General features: G+C 30.9%; 1 protein-coding gene across 1 annotated transcript; it reads right to left on the bottom strand.

The window, feature by feature from the left end:
• Nucleotides 1-9,460: 9,460 nt before the first annotated feature.
• On the bottom strand, nt 9,461-9,907 carry LOC129959210 (uncharacterized). Its single transcript, XM_056072033.1, has one exon. It carries the CDS (start codon nt 9,905-9,907, stop codon nt 9,461-9,463), a length of 447 nt encoding a protein of 148 aa, XP_055928008.1.
• Between the last annotated feature and the right edge of the window lie 6,000 nt (nt 9,908-15,907).

Below are 15,907 nucleotides of genomic sequence, written 5' to 3'. Positions count from 1 at the left end.
GGCCAAGAGTACGACTTTGCCACTCACGCATCATTCATTCGCTTGCACAACCCCTTTTTACAGGAGGGCACATTCACACATCTCACAGATAGAACAACAGAAGAACAACCATGCCCAAACCGGGACTCGAACCCGGGACGCCCAGATCACGGGGAAGACGCGCTACCCCTATGCCAGGACGCCGGCACTAAGAATCTATGTGTGCAATATTTTACTTGGATTTTTTCTTTTTAAAAAGAATTTATCATAGCATAATTATTTTTATAAACTATATAACTGCAATTGGCTAATGGAAAATAAATGTAAAACATATGAAGTTCCCAAATAATGTCTTAAATTGTGTTTTTATGATATGAGAACATGATACAGTTTTGGGAATGAAATTTTTATTTCAGAAAAAAATTGGCCTGCTATATCTTTAAATTGGGACTGCAGAAAATGTAAAATATCAGAAAACATTCTAAATCCATTCCAAATTTATACTGTTTGAGTTTATATTCTGAATTAACAACATTCTAATCATATTATAGAAAATACTTCTACAGAAGGATTATATCAGGAAGCATATTCTATTTAAAGTATATATATTTAAGATGCTTCAATTTGTCAATGCCTTTTGTGACTATCTATGGTTTAAAAATCCAAATTTTAGTTTATATTACAAAATTGAAATGTTCTCATGTCATATTTTAAATTTAAAAATAGCAGTATACATTTTTTTTTTCAGTTCATTGTAACATATTAAGACAAATAGAAATGTGAAGTTTAGGAATTATAAAAAAATAGACATACACTGTTTTGGGAATGTAAAGGCAAATATAACCATTGGCAGAATATTTTTTTTCTCATACTATAAAGATATTATATCCATACAATCATATAATATGCACATCTTTTTTATTTACTGCAGAAATAGTACATGTTAGATGTAAATGAAAAATATGTTTCCATATTATTCCGAAATTTTTCTGTAAAGGAATGTTATCATATTACAATTAAATTTTTTTCAAACTCAGTAAATTACCAGTTTTAAAGATGATGTATTAATGGAAACATTCGTCGGGTCAAAAGTACTTTTAAATGATTTTAAGATTCATTAATATCAGGAAATTCAGAACCCTATAAAAACAGAATTAGTAATAATAATAATAAAAACAGTAGAAAACAAGTAAAAGCCACCTCAAAATGAATTGTCTGAAATATTGCTTTCGGTAAAATAAATGGTATTTGCATTAAATATCCATTGAATAAGATGAAGGTCACTGAAAAATATGTTTTAAGCTAATATGTCGACACATTTCTTGGAAAACACATCCTTCCACTCCAGCGGAAAACAATTCAATTGAAGCGGGATAAGCGTTGAGCTACAACTCAACATTTAAAAGACAACGTTTATCCCTGCTGCCCCTCTCGGTCAACGTCCCTACCTGTCGAAAGTACGGTTTGGGATGGATTCGCCCATCCCATAGGGATAGACGTTGCGATTGAGACGCTGGTGGGAAAGTCCTTTATACGCTGATGAGCGTTCCAGGAAGAGACCTCCCCCAAATTGTTGTGACGGGCTACAGAACTATTGATCACATGCAGACAGTTTCCCATTTCACAAAGAATCAGGTCCAAACTCTCCTTATTCTATCACAAGATAATGACCATCGTTGGAAGCAATGTGCGGCTTGTCTCATTGTACGAAAACAAGATTTCTTTCGCACTCAAGTCTCTACAGAAAAATATTTATTTGTTTTTTTAAAGCAATTTTCTGCAGATATTCAATGCTCGAGACAAGTTTCATATGTGATATCCTTAAATGGATATAAACACCATAATTACTATTTTTCCATGATTGAAACGGTTTGATATTCGCATAATTAAATTTTCTGTGCTGATTAGCATGAGAATTCTGCTGCTCTGAATGATTGTCCAGTTTTTTAAAAACAGATTTATGGATTGTTTTCAATTTTAAAAAAATAAAAGGGATATTTTAAATAAATTGCCAATGATAAATTTATCTCCATGGATATCTTGGATGATGCACATAAATTCATTCAAATGTAAATATTCTTTCTTAATGTATAACAGAAGATCTAAATGCTGGTATATATCAATACTTTTGTATACATATCATCAATATTTTGGTTGGCAAAGTGGTAAAGAAAAAAATGCTTCGTTTATTAAAATTTCAGGGATTTCGATATTTAACGGGAAAAATTATAATGCTCGCATTAAAAATATTTATTTATTCTTTTTGCAATAAACTGATTTTCTTTAGAATATTTTTAATTTAAATGAATTTAAATAAATTATCAATTTAACATAAAATTTCTTCGGCATTTTTCTCTCCTTCTACAAAGTGTTCTAGAAGTATATAAAAAAGAACTGAAATCATTAGACTCGAAAATATAATCTCATATATTGAGAAAAAAAATCCTTTCAAGAAAATACCAGTAATGTTTACTGAGTCTCAATCACTTTAAACTAAAGATTTTTTTTAAAAAATCGAATCGAAATTTCTGAAAGTAAAGGAAGATAAATTGCTGAAAAAAGAGTTGAACCAGCCTTTCGATTGTCAGTCATGTATATTCTAGATTGTATTGTCTACACACTATTTTTATAGAAATTGTATTTTATTTTTTCAGAGAAAGTTTTAATAAAAGAAACGCTCGCAAACTATATTAAAAAATCATAAAACTCCATTAATTATTAAATATTTACTATCAAAACTAAAATGCGTTCAAATTAATATTCATATATATTAAAATAAATTCTGCATTTTTCAAAAATGTCTATCGTAAAATTTTTAGCCATGTTTCATGCGAAATGTTTAAAAAATCGGTATCATGTAGTACATAGCTAAATACTCTGTTTGTGTGTCGCAATACTATATACTTTTAGGAATTAAAAAAAATAACAGTAAAATTAATGCATTATTTCGATAATAGAAATATTATAATTATAAAGGTTTTAAAGATCGCAATTTATAAAAGCCACCTTTTATCTTTGTGTATTTTACCCTTTAACAAGGTAATCCAATTGAAAGTAATCCCCATGAATCCCAGTGCATCTACATAATTAAAAAAAAAAAAAAACTGTCTTCCGCAGGATTTTTTCAAACATAATTTTATAGCGAAATTCGTAAAAAAGATACTATTTATGGTTTATCTTTTTCATTTTAGAGTGTAAAAATCGAGCCGAGCCGGTAAGATACTCTTATATGATTTGCATACGACTTAAAATCACCCTAATTTAATACATAAATTAAATAATATAAGCATTTCCCAGATTTGGTTCTTGTAAAATATTAAGAAAACTTAAAAAAATCCGATGAGTTAAATTCGTTAATATTGTCTGTACTATTTGTTGTTCCTATGAGGATTACAAAAAATTGAAAGCTATTCAAACAAAAATAATAAATCAGTCAATAATTTAATTTAATTTAACAACAAAAAAGAGTATCATCTAAAATATTTCTACCCCTCAAATATCCGATTTAATCAGTGTCAATAAATGATTAATAAAAAAATTAAAAGGAAAAAAAAAATGTTTTTCTTTTCATTTTTTTTTACTACAAACAGTTAAAAATCTTTTTTATATCTTAAGCATAAAATAAATTAAATCATTCCTGATGAATATCATAGAAAGCACAAAATATAGAATTATTTATTTTTTTTACTGGCAAATGTTTGATCTGATTGGCTGAACGCCTTCCAACGAGTTCAATCCTTCTGGGTTCCGACAGAATTATAATAGTTGACGAAACGGCATATCAATGATTGATAACCAATTACTGTCAAAGGACTTGGAATCTTACAGAGAAAATCTGTTGGGGGATCGGGGGGACCTGAAATCGCCTTAGGCAAGTAATATGAGTAAAGGCCCGTTGTTGCAGTAAAATTTATGCTTTCTATCATTTTTGGTTTCGCTTATAAGTTTAAACAGAGATGTGAATTTTCAGTTATATGAATTATTTTTATTACTTCGTACTGTTTATAAAGAAATTCAAAATGAATCTGAAATGAAAAAAAGGAAATTTATTTTAAACAACAATGCACGAAAAAAAAAAAGTTGCATTAGGATTTTGCATATTAATTTATAAAAATTTTGAGAGATTAAAAATAAAACAATGGCTTTGAAATTCTTTTATGATAAGTTCGGTTTATAAGACATTTGGAAATTATTTTGTGCAAATGGAATGCTTTGGAATGTTTTCTTCTAAACTTACAGCCTATAAAACTATCTTAAAAATATTTCATAACGAAAATAAAACTTCTAATGTAATGATTTAAAATAAGACAAATTCGTACCGATTAAAGAAACTGTATACCTGAAACCTTATTAATGAGTCAAATATCAAATTTTCTGAATATTTTTTACTGAGAATTGCGTTTCTAAAAAAAGAGAAGGGGGAAAAAATTCGCCCAAAAATTGACAAATATCTTCTCAACATGAAATTAGTAATAATGGACACTGCTACTTTTAAAAAAGTAAAAGTAATGGATTTTGTTTGGTTCCAAGTCAATTCTTTAACTATTATAGATTCTAGACTTTAACTATTACTAATTCTTAAATTATTATAGATAACGCTATAAGGCTATTTCATTCTGAGAATTTGTTATTGATTGGAAGAATTTGAAAAAAGTTCAGAGATTTGGTGCAAAAATTTCAAAGTTTTCTCAAATATTAAAAAAGTGTGTGTGTGTGTGTGTGTGTGTGTGTGTGTGTGTGTGTGTGTGTGTGTGTGTGTGTGTGTGTATACATATATATGAATCTAAAATACTAATTTAAATATGATAACCCTTTTATTCGCGCACGCATGTATGTGTGTGTAATTCTTAGCTTTCTTATATGTACAAACACTTCCGCACTGTATTATTGTTTACACATAAGATTGTTTTGGAGAAAAACTGAAATTACTTTTTAAATTAAATGAATTTCATTTTTGGAGAATTGGTGCTTTCTTAAAATACATATATATGAAGAAGAAAAAACACCTTTTAAAAATCAATTTCCTTCAAAACGCCAATTTTTCTATAAGAATTAAGATTTAAAATGTGGAAGCAGTAGAAAAGTATTATTTCAAATAAAATTTCGTCCTGATACTTTCCCTTCTTTTTTTCGAAGTGAGCTAAATTTGAAACAACGCAATGTTTAAAATGCCTACAGCTGAAATCGGCAAGTGGATAAAAGGTTTATAGAAAATCAGCATATGTTTTGAAGTTGGAAGGTCCGTCCTTTATTCGTCCTTTCCCTGAGTTCACTCGGCCCTTTGGCACCTTTTATGACTCGACTTTCGGGAAAAAACACTATCTGAAAAAAAGGATCAATATCTTTCGCTTAAATATGCAATTATTAAACACATGTGGAGACTTGAATATGTTTTTCCTACACCACTCTTTTTGATATTTACATTTATTTTGTTTTCTGCTTCAATCATCTTTTCATGTTTTTATTTTAAATAAAAAATTGTAACCAGAATAATTTTATTTTATTGTTCACAAATCTTAATTTGATCATTGTTTTAAGAATTTATTTTGAAAACCGCTGATGGATATATTTGATTCACTAATCTTGATTGTGATTATTGTAGATTTAAATTTAAAATGCTCTTAAAATATAATTTTGCTGACTTAATGTTAAAAAAAAATAAAGCTAAAATGCAAGATCCCTGGAGACTATACGGTTTTATGCAAAAAAAGAAAGTTAATAAAGCATTTATTAACTCCTCACATCGAAGGACCATATTATTTTCTCCTCACACCACATTCATTTTGTTAACTATCTCTACTATATAACTCCTCAAAAAAAATCACGCCATGTTAGACACACACATTTATTACAACACAACACATAACAGAGAGAAATATACATCAACGCATTGCGTCAAGTGATTACATCGAGTCACATGATTACATTGAGTCACGTGATCAGACCGGATGGAGAAAAGCGCGCGAACATTCTCCCCCCGTTGATATGTTTTAAACATTCAACTAAACACATAATATTACAAGTAATATACAGTAGAACTCAATATGGTTATTTGAACAACAATCAACAATAATTCAATATATTCACATATTATGCACAAATATATTTACAAGAAAGTCATTTTTGAATGGGTAATACACATATTTTAGTCACAAACCTTTTAAACGTGCCAAATTGGGTTTTTGCCTGAACTACTCGGATTTTTTTTATCTTCCCCATAATAAATTTCTTTAATTCTACTCAGAGCCCATTTGTCAATAGGCAAATGGTTTTCTACTGGCAACACGAGATCTCCCACATGGACATTTTCTTTCTCGAATACCCATTTATTTCTTTGTTCCAATTCGTTTAGGTAACTTCGGTGCCATTTTTTCCAAATTTGTTGCACTAATTTAGTAACTCTTTGCCATTTTTTAAGTTGATGTACCTTAAAACTGGTTAAATCAGGCTCGATAATCGAATTCATTGGTCTTTTGATCAGGAAATGAGCAGGTGTCAAAACTCCAAAATCATCTGCATTGGCTGATAATGGGTAGAATGGCTTCGAATTCAAGATTGACTTTATTTGGATTGTTAATGTTAGAAATTCCTCAAAAGTTAAATTAGCTCCCCTCGAAGCTTTAATGAAATGAAATTTGAACGATTTGACAGCAGTCTCCCAAAGGCCACCAAAATGAGGTGCCCTGGGAGGGCTGAATTTCCAGTCTATTCCTTCTGTAGACAAATAATTGGCCAGAATTTCATCGGCATTTTCCACTAACTCAAGAAACTTTTTAATTATGTTATTGGCACTGTTAAAATTTGTTGCATTGTCGGAGTATAACTTTGCACACTTGCCTCTTCGCGCAATGAATCTTTTTAAAGAGGCTATAAAGCACTCAGATGTCAAGTCTGACAAAATTTCAAAATGAGTCGCCTTTGTTATGAAACACACAAATAAACATACATAAACTTTATGTAATGCACTCTTTCGCTGATTATGGGGTCAATTCATGTGACGTAAAAGTCACATGTAATCTGCGCATGGCATTTGAGTTACATCCGCACCGCTTTCGTCGATTAATCTGCCATTAACGTTCTCCGCCAAGTATGAAGCGGATTTTTTTGTTTACATTTGAAGTTATAATTTTTGAGTCATTTTCTTTCCTCTTATTATATGTTAAAAGAGGAAATACTGGTGTGCTGATGGATGCTTTAATGCGAAACACTAGAGTGACTGTCATGATAAAATGTGTTCTTATTTTCCTTTCAACAGTCCTGCCTAGGGTTGGTACCTTTGGTATAAATTTTTTCAAGCCTTCGAAGTCGGTGATATGCTTCGATCATGCTGAAGAATTCATTCAGTGTGTGTTCATTTATTAAATCGTAAATGGAATTCCAGTAATCGCAAATGTTTCAGTAATTTTTTAGAAAAATTCTTCGAAAAAAAAAAAAAGAAATCGGTAAGCGATTTGCCAACAAAAACAAACAAACAAAATCGTGAGAGCATTTCTAATTCACTTTATTCACATTTGATGAAATTTCTGATAATTTTGAATATGCTTAGAAGGTTTTAAAGTGTTTACATGAATATTACATTGCATTTTCTAAAAAATCTTATCTAAATTTAATTAATGTAAGTAAACAAACTCCTGCTGCAAAAATAACTGCTATAATGCTAAACTTAGGTGGAAGTGAATAAATTTCTTAAAGATTTATTTAATAAGTGAAATCTTTACTAACTACTGAAAATTGAATTTTTTATTGACTGTTATAATATATATATATATAATTTATTAAACGTGCTCTTAATTTTATTAAACGTGCTCTTAATTTGATAAATTGAATGTAATATATAAGAAATATATATATATATATATATATATATATATATATATATATATATATATATATATATACATGTCATTTAATTAAGTATATAAATTAGTTAAGTATAAAAACCATTAATTAACGTCAAATAATTTTTGCATTTGATTCTTAGTTTTTGGCATTATAATAAAATGCATTATGAGGTTTTACTTTTTTATTATAAACCTTAAAGTTTTCTTTATCTTTTAGTAATTCATATTATTCAGTTATTGTTGGGTAATCATGTCTAATAACAAAAGAGCAAAATGGATGGCTCCAGAAAGCCTTATTACTATTTTTCTAATTACATTTGCAGATTTGTGATGGATTCAAAGTGAATTTATATCAAACAACTTTTCTGTTGTTAAAAATGAAATGTCAATAGTTTATTGTATTTAAACTGAAATTGACTTTTATCATAATATCATGTTATACCATTGTGCACCTCAGTGATTTCTGTTTTAATAAATACAGGTCTTTTCATTGAAAATCAATTTCCATATCAGCATTTATTATATAATTTTTATTCCCAACTTCATTGCTACATGCATGTTTCACTCTTTTTTTTTCCCCTATTTTTTTAACATATCAATTTTGAATTATAAAATTCTGTAAAAGCATAAAAGTGTTTCTCCTAACTCATCTTTATATCCTATTGAATGAACTTTGGATGAGCTTTGGATGAACTGTTTTAAATCTATTGGTTGTTTCTGGAGCCACGCAAACACAATAGTACAATCCGACCAATAGTAGATACTAGTCACTATCGTTTTGATTGCTGCCATAACTTTTTTCAAAAGTTTTGACAAAAAGACTGCGGCGTTCAATTCTAGCCGGGAAATCGTCAAGCTTTTAATTGGTGCTACTCTGGATTTACAAGCAACTAATTTAATCATAGTATTTCCTTGTGCATCACTTGATTTGCAGTACACCACTACTCCATAGCAGCGCGTTCTTGAACGTCTGCAAAGCCATGAAGCTCTACACTCGTTGGCTGGTCAAAGACTACTCGTCTGTTAATGAGAATTTCATTTAAGGCTTTGAGAGCAATTAAAAAACGACGCCATTTTCGATATTCTGATTCAAGCAGAACATCATTCCAATCAATGTTTATACGCCATAGTTCTTGCATGATCATTTTGGCCTTAGCTATTACCGGACCCAGAAGGCCAAGTGGGTCAAATATTCGGGCAATAGTTGACAATACTTCCCTTTTAGTATACAACTGTTTTGGCTTGACATCTACTCGAAAAGCAAAACAATCTTCCTAAGAGTTCCATAGAACTCCCAATGTTTTTGTTCCCTCCTCTTTATCAAATTTATAACTATCTTCTGATGGCCTTGATTCATTCTCAAAATTGGTATGCCACTTATGTAATTTCAGACCCGCTGACTGCATAACTTCAATAAGTTGACGCTGTAACTCCTTGGCACCCTCTATAGATAAAGAGCCACTGATTATGTCATCCATGTAAGTGTCATGCAGTAGAATTTCAGACGTTAAGGGAAATCTGGAATTCTCATCTATGGCCAATTGTTTAAGAGTTCTTATGGCAAGAAAGGGAACGCAAGACGTCCCATAAATTACAGTTTCCAACTTATACGTGGTAGGCTCATCGTCAAAATTTGTTTTTTATAGAATTCTCAGAAGATCGCATTGATCTGATTCGATGAGTATTTGCCAATACATCTTTTCTATATCTGCGGTAAAGGCAAATTTGTGTCTCCGAAAACCAGTAATGGTCGTGAATACGTCCTCAATAACTTCTCCTTTCATCAGAATGTCATTTAAGCTAATACCGTTAGTTGTAGGAGACGATGCATTAAAAACTACACGAAGTTTAGTAGTCGACTTTTCTGGACGAAAGATTCCATGGTGTGGTATATAATAAGAGGAAGTTGGTTCAGTTGTCTCATCAACCTTCTCCATGTGACCTAACTCCTCGTATTCTCTCATAAAGTCTAAATATAACGACAAGTAATCTGAATCCCTCGACAGACGATTCCGCAACGAATTAAGTTTTTTTACAGCAATGTCCTTTGAATGTCCCAAGCAAGAGGGGTCCTCTTTCAAAGGCATTGTAAGCACATGCCGACCCTCCTCATTCCTCCTATGGGTTTTCACAAAATGCTCCTCTCACAAAAAGGCCTCCTGACTCTTAGTGACCTCATTATCTATATTTTCAATTTCCCAAAATTTTCTCATAGTACGATTCAAATCAACATCTAAAATTAATCCACAATGAACTTTGTTCTCTTTCACCTCATCTACACTACCACTTGCAACATAACCGAAAACTGCACTCTGCAACAACAATGATGAATTCAAATCACGGATTTGTCCAGGTCTCAACAATTTATAAAATACTTCAGTTCCTAAAAGTAAGTCTATCTTTCCTGGGATATTAAAACTAGGATCAACCAGGGATGGAAACCCTAATACCTCCATATTTACATTAATTACCTTGTTGGGGGGTAACATCAGTAATTTTCTCGCTCAAAGCTCCTATCCTTATTTGCAACAGTTGTTCTAACACAATTATTAACCACCATAGTTGCGTCATTCACGCATGATACAACAGTATTTATTCTTTCCAATCTTAACAGAAGTCGTTCTGCGCAAGCTTTCGTACACAAACAAGACTGACTTCCTACATCCAATAAACATCGAACCTCCACAAACTCTGAATATTTATTTTTAACCAATGCACGGACAGTGCTAAGAAGGACATTTTTGCTTTGGCTCTTTTGAAAACTCGTCGCAACTATCTTAGACTGGGTATTGGCCGATGTTTTTTTATCGTTTGGCTCTGCACTACATCCTCGTTACGGATGGGTTCACGAATCGCAATACTTTCAGACGATGAACTAGAATTATTATTTCCCTCGCGCCGAAAATGTAGCATTCGATTATGAGATTTGCCGCAAAAACAATTTCTATCAGAGCGACAATCACGAATTTTATGGGGTAACAAGCAACGGAAACACAAGTCATTCCGTTTCACTAAATCAACTCTTTCCCATCACTAAATCAACTCTTTCCCCATATAGAAAGCTTCTTAAACTGGGGGCAGTTATAAAGAGGATAATTGGCACTATTCTTACACATAACACACCTTAAATTTTTTATTTCTGACACGAACATTTTAGAAACGGTTTTATCAGAACGCTAATTTAGAAATTTTTGCGATTTATTTCCCATAAATCTTTTTGTTTCCCCTGCTACGATCTTACTATTTATCTCACTTTTACATTTACTTTTCGATGATAAGAAAATGTCACACTCCCTATCGAGCTCATGGGGTTTTAAATAATTTTCACCTTGTTTTACCGCAATGTGAGTCATTAATTCTCGATCAAGAGTTTCGAAAATCCTATCGGAAACTATAAGCTCGCATAGAGACTGGAAATCTCTCATTTTGCGCAACTGACAATAGTAGTCAAAAGATCAAATTAATCTGGATGCAAATTGAACAACACTCTCCGATGGGGATTTTTGAACTTTTTTAAAATTATTTAAACATTCCTGATGGGTGGGCTCAAATTCTTTTAAAACTAAAGTTTAATTTTTTTTTAATCATTTAAATTTTCTTGATTAATAGAAACCAGCAAATTACTGACTTTTTCACCCAAAATATTCAACAGAATTTCTGCTTTTAAATTTTCTGAAACATTTTTCTTTTGGAATGCTTTTTCCAAAGAGCTGAAAAATAAATTAAATAATTCCGATTGACAAGGTACGGGGATGGTTAATGTTTTAATGCTTTTTATTAAGCTTTCTAATTCAACAGTTGATGAACTCTAATCCACGATTTCAGTACTTTGAATATTATTTAATGATTCTTTTTTAGCATTTGCTAACTCGATTTCTTTCTCTATTTGACACAATTTTAACTTTTCTAGTTATAATTTCAATTCATTTTCTATTTTTTCTTTTTCATTTTTTTTCTTTTTCTTGCATTAGTTTTGCCTGAGTATCGGCTATTACTTGATCTACTAGGCCCTGGACTACTTCAGTTTGTGTTTTAAACACTTCACTTTTCTCAATTATCTCCCTCAATTGAATTACTTTAACATTATCAGGAACGGAAAGCCCTAACTCTTCCACGATAATTCGCAACTCCTCTTTCTTTAACTTAGTACTCAAAGGCATGGTTGATATACGTGAAAATAATATTTACATACAACCTCTCACAAATTATACCTTTTTGTACCGCTAATTTTGCAATCACAGGGAAAACTTTCAAATCGAAACTACGACACCTTTAATAATAATTCCACTATGAATTCCAAAACGAAACCGAAATCAACTTTGTCAGAAATGCTACTTTCAAATATAAATCACAATTTGTACAACAAAATACACTGATAGGAATTACTAATCCTAATCCGAAAGCAAAACAAAAAATAAAAATTTCATAACAAATACCAACAAACCAAAACTATTTCTTACATAACAAAATCTCAATCAATCTCAATAAAAAATCTCAAATTCAAAATTAATTCCAATTTCACATAAACAAAAAATAATCCACAATTAAATCATACAAATTATGAATATCTCACTATAATCTCTTTATCCGAAATTCCATAACTCATTACTTCTCCAAAAATATATTTCCGGATATCACCGTAATAAATTCTGTCACACATCTCAATCCTTTTGATTCCAACGAAAACGAAACTAGCTATTCAAAAAAATCCCAAAGGTCGCAAATATTTCTCCTGGCTCGTCATATGGACCAAAATGTTAAATCCTCACACAACACATCGACGGACCATATTATTTTCTCCTCACACCACATTCATTTTGTTAACTATCTCTACTATATAACTCCTCAAAAAAACCACGCCATGTTAGACACACACATTTATTACAACACAACACATAACAGAGAGAAATATACATCAACGCATTGCGTCACGTGATTACATCGAGTCACATGATTACATTGAGTCACGTGATCAGAAGGGATGGAGAAAAGCGCGCGAACAGCATTCTTAAAAAATGTGTTTAAATGACATTTGGATGGACACTTATTAGTGATATTATTAAATTAGTCGCTTATTGTATAATGCCACTGCATTATTCTAGAATTTCAGATTGAATGCTTCCTCAAATATTTCCAAATGCTTTAAATCACACCAGAAAGATTACTTAAAGAAAATGTCTACATATTAAAACTGAAAATGCACAGACAAAAGAAAGCAGAAAAGGTTTACTGCCAAATTTTTAGCAAATAATGCACATTTTTATTTAAAACCATCAAGTGGACGAATATGCAATAGGATAAATGGTATCTGAGACATAGCCATCATTTGTTCCATTTAAATAATTTGCTTTAAAATATGAAATAAACTCATTACTATTTCGTTTTCATAATATTCCTCTCTCAGTGCTAACTCTACCATTCCACCAAAACTCCACCATCTTGATTTTTAATCAATAGCGGATTTGGGTACTTCGCAGTCATAGGCAATTGCCTAAGGCAATGCACAGAATGAGATCGCTTTTTCTGATAAATTGGTCAATTTAACTTCAACGCAATTTATTTAGTTTAAGTTCATCTTTTTTATTTCATTAACTTAATAGAAATATATTTGTTTTTATTGATTTATGATGACACTAGATTTCCCGGCTTTCACATTTCTGCACAACAGTATTGATTCAAACCTTCGGTGTTAATAAATATTCTATTAAAAAAGTAAACATAATGAAACATATAATAAATAGCCCATGACTGATACATGATAAAGTGTTACTTATTCTAGAATTTAATTTCTATTCTAGAATAGTAATTTTATAATTTTTAGAATTTGTACTTTTTACAAAGTTATCAACTATGCAACTAGAAAGTCAAAATCACATCTGTGAAATCACATCTATAAAAGTACGAGCAATACTTTATACACGATAACATTTTTTAACTTATTTTCAAAATATATTTAACAATAAAGAATTTAAGACCTCTTTGTCGTATAATACTTGGAAAATAATCAACTAAAATTTTTTTTCTTTTCACTTTATTAATATAAAATTTATCATTCTGAGGTTAATGTACCATGAAACCTCATGATAAGCACTCAGTAATGCTTTGTTATCAAAAATAGCAGAAATGAGATGGAATTACCAAAAACTGCAATTACAAATTCAAGTAAAATGAATCTCAAGTTTCCTCAGTATTGATATTTTTACCTTGAAATACTGAAAAATGTATTGAAAAAAATGTATTCATAATGCTTAAAAATTTATACAGGATCGATCATTCTTAGGTGGATGCACCAAAAAGACATCGAAGGAGTCAGCCGATTTCAATTTTATGCACGATATTAATGTAAAATCTTAGTCTGTAATAGGCAAATATGTTGTAAATGGAAAAAGAATAAAAGGAGTAGTGGATTTCCTTCAAACTAAAACCGCAAAGGAACAACTCTCGTATTGACATTACGCGGCCCGAGACATCTGAAAGAAATGAAGGGATATCGGCTGATCCCCGACTTCCCCGGGGGAAGAAGGGAAATGCCAGAAACACAAAACATTTTTCTCTTATGTCCTCAGGGAATGAGGACATAAGAAAAGCTCAGTCAGCTGAAGTCATAAAAGAGAAAAGCAGAAATCTGTGAATGGGTTGAAAATTGAACGGACCGGTTATTCTTCGAATTACCGTATCATTGAATCGCACATAACTGAAATTGGCTATCCACAAGAACGCTCCATTAAGCGGTGTGGTGACTTGACAATGCTACATCCTATAAAGATTATCGGCCGTATTCACCAACCGTTGTTAAACATCAGCTGATGATTAAACGCTGATCAGCAGTCAAATCGGTATTCACCAGACCAAACTGATTGTCAGTTTCCCCCCGTTTTGCCCCATTTTTTGATTCACGGACTTCCGATAATCAAATTTGATCAACGGTTTTCCGCATGCGCAGTTCTCAAGAAGGACAAATGTTACATTAGTTTTCAAACAAACATGGAGGATTTAGATACATGGAACTATTGCAGTTGATATCAGATAGGAGGTGAATAATTTACACTGACAGAGTATCTGATTTGGATTTGCTAGATGAATATGATTTTGTTTCGAAGTACAGACTTCCCTGTAATTCTGCTGAATGCATTTTATCTTTGAGAAGGAGAAATTAAGCACCAATATTTTACGAAACAGTGCTGTAACTACTGAAGAGAAATTGTGTATTGCCTTACGTTTATTTCCTTCAGGAAGTCATCAATAAATAATTGGCGATTTCAATCAAACTAGCCAGTCATCATGCTGCCGGGCTATAAATGAAGTATCTAGATGTATAGCTGAAATGAGGCCAAGATTCATTTACCTACCAAATAATGAATCTGAACGACTTGAGGTATGTTTACATTAATCTATTTTATATCCTTCATATGGGAATCCCTTTTTATTATTATTATATCCGAGTCGATTTTTGATTATTATTTTCTAGAATTAAAACTAGAATCTGTCCTTTGTATAATTCCTTGAACATTCAATTTTTTGAAGCAAATGGATTATAATTAAAAGAATTTGCTACACTTATTAATACCTTTTAGATAACTCATCAAGTTTTGTATGATTATACTGTTTTTTGTCAAATGATTGTTCCTTATCCGCAATTTTTAAGTATGTCATGTAAGTATTATTGTTAAATTAGCAATTTTTTTTTCATTACAGTTATTTATAATATTATAATTAATTCTTATTTCACATTTCTCAGATTAAAGACTTGTCAAGATATGGAAGAAATAAGGAACAGCTTTTTCCTTTTGAAAAAAAAAGAGAAGAAGAAGAAAAGTAACAAACAAAGAAATCTTTTTCATCTGTCTGGTGATGATTATACAGGATTGCTTTTTGTATTTTTGAAACTTTCCTGTATGACTCATTTCCATGACTGTACACTGTTTTCACATGGATATATCAGTTTGTTTTAGTAAATTGATTTTTTATGTTATTATTTATATTATAGAAAATGAATTATTGCAGTTTTTATTATGATTAATAATAAGAAATTTAAAGAAATTACTATTGTTACTTATAAATTGTGTGATATAATAATGTGCTTAGTT

This window comes from Argiope bruennichi, chromosome X1, assembly GCF_947563725.1.
Source record: "Argiope bruennichi chromosome X1, qqArgBrue1.1, whole genome shotgun sequence".
NCBI lineage: Eukaryota > Metazoa > Arthropoda > Arachnida > Araneae > Araneidae > Argiope > Argiope bruennichi.
The sequence above is the reverse complement of the archived record's forward strand: the minus strand, read 5'-3'. Positions and strand labels throughout refer to the sequence as shown.

Bases quoted from the DNA above. Each gene is read 5' to 3' on its own strand.
- LOC129959210 (XM_056072033.1), bottom strand. From the start codon at position 9,907: ATGCCTTTGAAAGAGGACCCCTCTTGCTTGGGACATTCAAAGGACATT.